The sequence below is a fragment of the Equus przewalskii genome, chromosome 9, assembly GCF_037783145.1.
Source record: "Equus przewalskii isolate Varuska chromosome 9, EquPr2, whole genome shotgun sequence".
Taxonomy (NCBI): Eukaryota; Metazoa; Chordata; class Mammalia; order Perissodactyla; family Equidae; genus Equus; species Equus przewalskii.
The window spans coordinates 15846192-15856188 of record NC_091839.1 but is presented as its reverse complement, the minus strand read 5'-3'; the positions used below and the strand labels follow the sequence as shown (position 1 = coordinate 15856188).

At 44.7% G+C, this 9997-nt stretch overlaps 1 protein-coding gene across 1 annotated transcript; it reads left to right on the top strand.

Annotated features, from left to right (window-relative positions):
- The first annotated feature begins 6343 nt into the window (after positions 1–6343).
- On the top strand, positions 6344–6817 carry LOC139085486 (small ribosomal subunit protein eS17). Its single transcript, XM_070633013.1, has one exon. The coding sequence runs from the start codon at positions 6377–6379 to the stop codon at positions 6782–6784; it is 408 nt and encodes a 135-aa protein (XP_070489114.1). The 5' UTR covers positions 6344–6376; the 3' UTR covers positions 6785–6817.
- Positions 6818–9997: the final 3180 nt, after the last annotated feature.

The window sequence follows — 9997 nt, the reverse complement described above, 5'->3', positions numbered from 1 at the left end:
GACAGTCTAGGATCCTCTGAGGTTGTCCACAAAAATCTTGGATGTCCATGAACACTTCAGGGGAGCAGATTCACAGCTTGGAAGAAAATTCTGAAGGGGGGACCCCCACATCATATACCAACTCTTGGTGCATACAAGTGATGTTAAAGTGGGGCGTTCAAGATGGCCCAGAGGGAGGCCAGAAAAAATATAGGAACTTGGTTTCTCCTATTGATTTTTATCTAGTCCTTTTAATTTCTGGATTTTTCCGGGGGTGTAAATTTAGAAGGTAAATAAAATAACAGTAGAGGAAAAAAATATACATATAAATATAATTGGTAAATAAACATACCCCGTGGTGCATGCATGAAAAATTTTTTATTGGATGCCATGGGGATTATGAGATGATTTGGGAAACTTGAAGATTTAAAATGTGAATATTTGATAACATTAAGGAAGTATGATTACTTTTTAGGTATAATATTGTATTGTTATGCTTTCAAAATAATCTTATTTGTTGAGAGTTGTATACTGAAATATTTATGGCTGAAATGATACTATCGCTGGGATGTGTTCTGGGTAATCTGGCAGATGTGGGAGGAGTGATGAGAACAGAAATGAAACAAGATTGGCCACGTGTCAATAACAGGGGAAGCTGATCGATGCGTATGTGAGGGTTTCCTAAACTATCTTCTCTACTTTTGTGTATGTATTAATCTGCTCAGGTTGCCGTAACAAAATATGTCCCGTGGTGCAGTGGTTAAGTCCCGTGCGCTCCTCTTCAGGAGCCTGGGTTCACGGGTTCAGATTCTGGGCACAGACCTACACCACTTGTCGGCCAAGCTGTGACAGCCACCCACATACAAAATAGAGGAAGACTGGCACAGATGTTAGCTCGGGGCTAATCTTCCTCAAGCAAAAAAAAAAAAAAAAAAAAAAAGAGGAAGATTGGCAACAAGTGTTAGCTCAGAGTGAATCTTCCTCACCAAAAAAAAAAAAAAAGATATTTTAAGACTCATCCTGATTCTCCAGCATGGGACCCAGAAGGCTGCATTTTTAACATGCTCGGCAAGCTCCTTCTGATGGCCCTTGGACCACCATCACCCCACTCTGCTCCCAACCTTGGAGAAACAATGCCAAGGACTGAGAGCCAGGAAGTAGGATTCAACACGGTCCCACCGAGAGCAGGAGGTTGGCAGACTCTGGGGGTCCCAGCCGTGCTTCATGTAAACCCGCACTCTGCTGTTTGAAGGCGGTCCCAGTCACCTCATCATTTCATCCATAAATACCCCAGGATGTATCTTAAAAATGAGGACTTTTTAAAACATCACTATAACACTATTATCACACTTAAAATTTTTTTTTTGAATAATTCCTACTATCACTTGATCAAACTGATGTGAGCCTGGTAATTTTGAAAGCGTGAGAATTTCTACTCATGCTGAAGAGTTTCAGGTCGAATTCGTGGTGGAAAATCAGGCCAACGACAAACGACAATTGTTCAATTTCATAAAAACAAAAAGCTATCCAAGAAAAGAGACCTCATCATAGCATACTTTAAGGTTGAGCCGGGGACAGGATTTTACTCAGTCATAATAACACAGACATGAATATTGATCTAATAGCAAATGGGGGGTGTGATTCTCCAGTGAGCAAGGGGAGGGGAGTGTGTTTGAGAGGGGAGCGTGCAAGAAACTCAGCCTTCACCTTCCACAGCGGAAGTCAATGGATAATGGGAAAATAGAAAAAAAGAAGTAGAAATGTAAACATGTTATCTAGAATCCTGGGGGTAAAATACCCAAAGAAACAGCTACAAGAGTTCAGTGGTTTGATATAAATAAAAACTAAATTTAAAAAATAATAATTGAGGGTCTGGCCTGGTGGTGTAGTGGTTAAGTTCGCACACTCTGCTTCCGCAGCCCAGGGTTCACAGGTTGGGATCCCAGGCACGGACCTACACACTGCTCAACCCACGCTGTGGCGGCTTCCCGTATACAAAGTAGGGGAAGATTGGCACAGATGTTAGCTCAGGGCCAATCTTCCTCAGCAAAAAAAAATTAATAATAATAATAATTGATACAGAATGCATCAAGGGCCCTTAGGTGGGAGTCCTTGAGCCACAGGGTTGTGTGTTTGCGTGTATTTTATTCAAGGAAGTGGGGTGCTGGACTCTGGAAAGGGAAGGACCCTCTGAGATGAAGGAATGGGGGGCAAGGGGTGGGCAGGGCCATCAGGATTTGTGAACGCCAGGGCACATGTTCAGGGGGCTTTCATCTCCACGAGGAAGCTGAGGACCCCCCTACACACACACACATACCCAGGGGAGGCCAAAGACTGGTATCCCGGTAGAAAACAGGACACATTCAAATGCAGTCATTTGAGGAGTTTAATTAAGGGGCTACTTACAAAGGTCTGGGCAAGGTGCAGAGAAAGCCCAAACGATAGTACAGTGCCCTGGGGCAGGTAACCGAGGAGGGGTTCTTGCCTCCCCAGGCTGGGACCTGTGACGAGAGGGAACGGGACCAGGACCCAGACATACAGAAGGCTCCGTGAGGGGCCTGGGCAGGAGCTGTGAGCTCTGTGGTGTGGTGGGATAAACGTACCAATGGCTTGACCTCTCTCTCCCGTCGATTCTTCCCATCTCTTGGGACGAGGTGGAGGCAAGCATTGGCTGATCCCAACAGGAAGCCAGAGACTGTTGATGCCACTTGTACGGGTCAGCATCCTGGACAGAGAGAGCTGGGAAGAGATGGGCAAAAGGGGATCTGGAGGGGCAGACGGAAGCTACCCACAGCAAGAGCACAGGGACCGGACGCTGTCAGTGTGTCAATTTTCTGAATGTCATTTTTTTAAGGGGAGAATGGTGATGCCCATACTTGGCTCCCGGAACCTCTCCCCTGCTGACCCCTTATCCCCTCCCCACCCCTCCTCAAGTTTTGCTCTTCACCACCTTTACTCCACCTTCTCTACTTCCCTCAGGGATTCCTGGAAACAGCCAAGGGCCACACTGGACCGGAGAATACAAACGTGACTAAGCAGCATTGGAAAAGATGCTCCGCTCAGAGAACCTGGAAAGTGGGAATGAAAAGACCCTCAGGTGCTCAAGAAAGCTTGTAACCTGGGGAAGTTAGGGTCTGGCCATCATCTTTTTTTTTTTTTTGGTACCTTTTGGTATCTTCTTTTTTGGTACCCATTTTGCCCACTCCATGCCACCTCAGGCCACCACCATCTATTCTCTATATCCATGAGCTCAGTTTTTTGGTTTTTGGTTTTTTGGGTTCCACATATAAGTGAAATCATATGGTACTTGTCTCTCTCTGTCTGACTTCACTAAGCATAATGCCCTCAAGGTTCATCCACGTTGTCGCAAATGGCAGGATTTCCTTCTTTTTTACGGCTATGCCACATTTTCTTCATCCCTTGATGGACACTTAGGTTGCTTCCATATCCTGGCGATTGTAAATAATGCTGCAGGGAACATGGGGGTGCAGGTAATCTTTTCAAATTAGTGTTATTTTCTTTGCCCAAATACCCAGAAGTGGAATTGCTGGATCATAACATAGTTCTATTTTTAATTTTTTGAGGAACCTCCGTACTGTTTTCCGTAGTGGCTGCACGAATTTACATTCCCACTAACAGTGCACAAGGATTCCCGTTTCTCCACATCCTCGCCAACACTTGCTACGTCTCGTCTTTTTCATAATAGACTTTCTAACAGGTGTGAGGTGACATCTCATTGTGGTTTTGATTTGCATTTCCCAGATGATTAGTGATGTTGAGCACCTTTTCATGGACCCGTTGGACATGTGTATGTCTTCTTTGGCAAAATGTTTATTCAGATCCTCTGCCCTTTTTTTTTTTTTTTTTTGAGGAAGACTGGCCCTGAGCTAACATCCGTGCCCATCTTCCTCTAGTTTATATGTGGGACACCTGCCACAGCATGGCTTGAGAAGCAATGCATAGGTCCACACTCAGGATCCAAACCCAAGAACCCCAGGCTGCCAAAGCGGAACGTGTGAACTTAACCACCGCACCACCAGGCCAGACCCTCTGCCTATTTTTTAATCAGATTGTTTGAGGGTTTTTTGCAGTTGAGTTGTACGAGCTCTTTATATATTTGAGATATTAACCCCTTATCAGATATATGATTTGCAAACATTTTCTCCCATTCAGCAGGTTGCCGTTTCACTTTGTCGATGGTTTCCTTTGTTGTGCAGAAGCTTTTTAGTTTGATGTGGCCTTCTTCTTAAAGAGAATACGTCTGGGCAATTGGAAAGTCTCATGTGTTTTTTTCTGCTTTGGGTAATGGCAGGCTGAATTCTTCACATCAACCCTCCCTCTGAACACATTGGAAATGCTGGATAATTTCCTTTTTTATCTCAAGAGCATTGACGAGAAAACAGTTTGACAGTTTCTTACAACACCAAACAGGCAATTACTACATGACCCAGAAATGGCACTTGGGACATTTTCCCAGAGAAACAAAAATACACGTTCACACATTAAACTGGTACATGAGTGTTCACAGCAGCTTGATTCAAATAACCAAAAACTGACAACAAGCCAGATGTCTTTCAACAGGCAAATGGCTCAACAGACGGTGGTACGCCCATGCCATGGACCACAACTCAGCAATAAAAAGGAATGGAGTATTGGCACGTACAGCAACTTGGATGAATTTCTGAGAATCACGCCGTGTGAAAAAAAGCCAGTCCCCAAAGGTGATTTGCTGTATCATTCTATTTCTGTAACATTCTTGAAATGACAAAAATCATAGAAGTGGAGAACAGAATATGTTGCCAGGGATTAAGGAGGCAGAAGGAGCCAGGAGGGAAGTGAATGTGTCTATCAAAGGGCAACACGAGCGACCCTTGGGCTGATGGAAACGTCCCGTACCTTCGCGGTGGTGGTACAGACACAGCCTACATGTTACAACATTGCATAGAAACTCACACACACACAAAGGAGTCCAAGAAAATGCAAAATCTGAACAGCATCGACGCATTGTATCAACATCTCCATCCTGCTTGCGGTATTGTATTGTAGTTTTGTAAGACATCGTTTAGGGAAACTGAGTCAAAAGTACACAGGATCTCTCTATTATTTCTTATGACCCCATGTGACTCTAGAGTCATCTCAAAATAAAAGAGTTTACTTTTCAGAAATACACTGTTGAGATGAAAACACAGAGGAGGTAAAAACCTGCAGAGTTTACAGTATAAACAGAGAGGCAAGAAGAATATACAGAAGGTGCTTGTGCCCTGAGAGGGTTTTCTGGGAGTATGACTGGGTTTCATGTTGTAGCCTTCAAGGTCAAGGGTCAGGGCCTGGCCAAGACAGGAAGTGGAAGGGAAGACCTTATCCATACTAAGCTGGGACCCTAAAGGGTGAGCCAGTTGTAAACCTACCCCAAATCTAACTCTGGAGCAGCAGCCTTGACCCTGAGCATAAGAGGAGAAGGAACATTCTTCAAGTCCCTGAGAAGTTGTGGCCTCAGAATGACCCAGGAACACACTGACACCCCTGGGAGACAGACAACGGAGTGAGTCAAGGCACATCACGGCAGAAGTGGGTCTGAGGTGGCTCTGACTGGAAGTGTCACCAGGGATCCCTGCCAAAGCAAACGCAGCCTCTGGTGGTGGCACATCCACGTCAGGGCGAGGGGAGATCCCACAGTCAAATGGAAAGGTCAACCATCGTCAATCAGAGATAATCAGGTCACAAGGAACCAAGACAACACCAACAAGAGCTCAGAGAACAGAACAGGTGCGATCAGACTTCGGGTGCCGGAGAGATCGGACAAATGATTTTAAAGGAGTTATGCTTACCATGTTGAAATAAAGACACGCAAACTTGAGAACATCTGCTGAGAACAGGAAACTATAAAGGTCATTCTTTATATGGCTTGGCCAGCCAGCACCCGGCAGCATAGTGGTTAAGTTCACGCACTCTGCTTTGGCAGCCAGGGGTTTGCAGGTTCAGATCCTGGGCACAGACCTAGCACTGCTTGACAAGCCATGCTGTGGCAATGTCCCACATAAAACACAGGAAGATGGGCCCGGATGTTGGCTCAGGGCCAGTCTTCCTCAGCAAAATGAGGAGGATTGGCAGCAGATGTTAGCTCAGGGCTGATCTTCCTCAAAAAAAAAAAAAAGTAATTTCAGACTACAAAATTGAGAGAGTTTATCACCAGCAAACCCTCATTAAAGAAAATTATAAAGGATATAATCTGGGCAGAATGCAAGTATGATCTCAGATAGAAGGTCTGAGATGCAAGAAAGAATGTAAAATAAAGAAAGTGGTAAACATACACAAAAATATATATAAGACAATACTTTCATTTAAAATAGCAATGTTAGGTGCTTCCTGTTTCCTCTTTCACCAGTGACCCGCCGACATGGGCCGCGTCCGCACCAAGACCGTGAAGAAGGCGGCCCGGGTCATCATCGAGAAGTACTACACGCGCCTGGGCAACGACTTCCACACCAACAAGCGCGTGTGCGAGGAGATCGCCATCATCCCCAGCAAGAAGCTCCGCAACAAGATCGCGGGCTATGTCACCCACCTGATGAAGCGCATCCAGCGCGGCCCCGTGAGAGGCATCTCCATCAAGCTGCAGGAGGAGGAGCGCGAGCGGAGGGACAACTACGTGCCTGAGGTGTCAGCGCTGGATCAGGAGATCATTGAAGTGGATCCTGACACTAAGGAGATGCTGAAACTCTTGGACTTCGGCAGTCTCTCCAACCTGCAGGTCACTCAGCCCACAGTTGGGATGAATTTCAAAACACCACGTGGAGCCGTTTGAATCTTTCTGCTATGCTGTAATATTTTCAATAAACCTCGGAAAACAAAAAAAAAAAAATAAAATAAAAAATAAATTAAAAAAGTAAATAAAATAGCAATGTTAGTATCTAGAGGGGTTAAAATAAAATAGAAGACAGTAACTTATATCTTGGGGACAAATTAAGTGGAGTTAAAGTATTCTAAGGTCCTTATATTATCAGGAGTGGATGAAGAATTAAAATCTAGACTTCAATATTTCAACCATGCATGTATAATTTATAGGATAACCATTGGAAGAACATATAACCTGCAACTCATGTTGGGTGGGGGGCATTCAGTGATTAAAAACACAACCCAGCTAAACAAACAAACTAAAGAGGCAAGAAACATAGGCCAGATGAGACAAATAAAAAGTACAATATAAAACGGTAGATTTAACCTCAAACATGAATATTAGTAATTACATTAAATGTAAGTGGATAAATACTTTAGGAAAAAGACAAAGACCGTCAGACCAAAAATTTTATACAAGACAGCTCACTGGGTACATCTCAATATATAAATGATTGAGATTTTCTTTTTTAAAAACTGTTTCTCTTGAAATAATTTTAGATTACAGAAAAGCTGAAGAGAGAGTACAGAGTTCCCATGTATATGCACCCAGCTTCCCCTAATTTTGTTATAAATTAACATTGACATAGTACCACTAATGAAACTATAAACTTTATTCAGGTTTCACCAATTTTGCCACTAATGTCCTTTTTCTGTTGCACAGTCCAATCCAGGAGACCACATAGTATTTTATTTTCATCTCTCCTTTGACTCCTCAACCTGTGAGAGTTTCTTGGTCTTTCCTTGTTTTTCATGACCTTGACACTTTTGAAGAGTACTGGTCAGGTATTTTTGTAGAATGCCTCTCAAATTGGGTTTGTCTGATGTTTTCTCATAATTAGACTGTAGTTATGGATTTAGAGGGAAAATATCACAGAGGAAAGGTACCACCCCCATCTGTCCTATTGGGGTAGATGATATCTGTGCTGACATCATGGGACACGTCAACCTCGATCACCTGGTTAAGGTGGTGTCTGCCGGGTCACTCCGCTCTAAAGTTACTATTTTTCCCCTTTCCATGCTCTATTCTTACAAGTAAGTCTTTTTAAAAAGAATACTGAAATAATAGTATGACTCTAACAAAAATATTGGGATTTTGGTACTTTAAAATATAAAGAGGTGGGGCCGGCTCCGTGGCCAAGTGGTTAAGTTCGCGTGCTCCGCTGCAGCGGCCCAGGGTTCGGATCCTGGGCGCGGACATGGCACCGCTCGTCAGGCCACGTTGAGGCAGCGTCCCACATCCCACAACTAGAAGGACCTGCAACTAAGATATACAACTGTGTACAGGGCGTGGGGGAGGGGGAGTGTTGGGAAATAAAGCAGAAAAAAAAAAAAAGATTGGCAACAGTTGTTAGTCCAGGAGCCAATCCTTAAAAAAAATTTAAAAAAAGGAAGATTGGCAACAGTTGTTAGCCCAGGTGCCAATCTAAAAAAAAATATATATATATATATATATATATATATATATATATATATATATATATATATATAAAGATGTCTCAAAATATTAGAATGCTGAAAAGCTGTGTGGTGATCACCACCAGAGTTCCCACACACCTCTTCTCCGCTAGTTTCCCCCATTTCTATCCTCGTCTACTTGATTTTTGCTCCGTCAAGAAGTTCTAGGTGGTTGCAGTGAGCAAGAAGGTGGTTCAAGACGAGTCTGTGGAAAAACTGAGTAACAGTTTCTCAGAGTAAGAGTGTCAGCGTTGTGCAGGAGACAGAGCCCTCAGCTGGGGCAGGCCCCCACCCCAACCCTCCCCAAATCTGTTCTAGTTTTGATCTCATTCATTTATCCCCAAAAAAAGTTCCCTGAGTGCCCGACCCAGTATGCAGCAGCGCTGGGGACACAGATGTGATCAAGACACTCCTGACCCTGCCTTCATGGGAATTCTGGTCCTGTCGGGGAGAAGGACCCATTCCCACACAATGACCACCCAGAGTGGCCAGGGCTGGGCTGCAGGAGCCCAGAGCAGGTCTGGGAGGGCTTCCTGGAGGAGGGAATGTCTGAGCTAAGATTTGAGGGAGCAGTAGGAGTTAGTGAGTAGGAATGCTTCAAGCAGGGGGAGTAGTATATGCAATGACCCAGAATGGAGAGGAAGCCCTGAGTGTTTTCTAAAGCTCAGGTGTGCCCATGGCCCTCTCCTGCTTACGAACCTTCCTTGGCTCCCCAGTGCCCTTCTTAGCACACAGTACAAAGTCCTTAGCTTGGCATTCATACATTCATTCAACAAACAGTTACCTACTCTGTGCTCTCTGATGGTTGAGTGGGAGTTACCAGGCTCTATACTGGGCCACACTGGGGACCCAGTGGTGACTGAGAAGGCCCAGCACTGCCCTTGGCACATGAGAATCACAAGTGTGTCGTGTGTGTGTCTGTTCCATGAGGGAGCCTGGTGGGACCATTCCAGAGCAGCGATGACAGAGTCAGACCAACAGACTTGGGCTCTCCCTTGACTCTGGGCTCACCAACCTTCTCTCCCTGAGCCTCAGTTCCTTCCCCTGGAAAATGGGCTGAATAACAGTACCGCTGCACGGGGTTTTATTCAAACACACACATGATCCTAGAGCCCAGGCTTCCTCGAGTTTCTGAAGTCTGTATATTTGCTGTCAATCCTCCTCACTCCTTGAGAAAAAAATATAAATATCTAAATAATTGCTAATATTTGTTGAGTACCTGCTAATTGTCAGACACTGTTCTAAGTGCCTAACTCCGTTGTTTTTTTTTTTTTGGTGAGGAAGATTGGCCCTGAGCTAGCATTCATGCCAATCTTCCTCTATTTTATGTGGGGCACCACCACAGCATGGCTTGACCAGCAGTGCTGGATCCACACCAGGGATCTGAACCTGAAAACCTGGGCTACCAGCACAGGAGCGCATGAACTTAACCACTATGCAACCAGGCCAGCCCCTGTTAGCTCCTTTAATCCTCATAACATCTCTAAAAGGTGGGTGCCTTTCTTTTTCCTGTTGGAGGCACAGCCAGGTTGAAGAACTTGGCACAGCGCTCACAATAAGGAGAAGAGCCGGGATTCAAACCTGTGACTCTGGAGCTCCTGCTCCATCGTGCGGACTCTCGGTGAAGACGCTGGCTCTGGGGAACTGCGAGGATCCATTGCCTTCA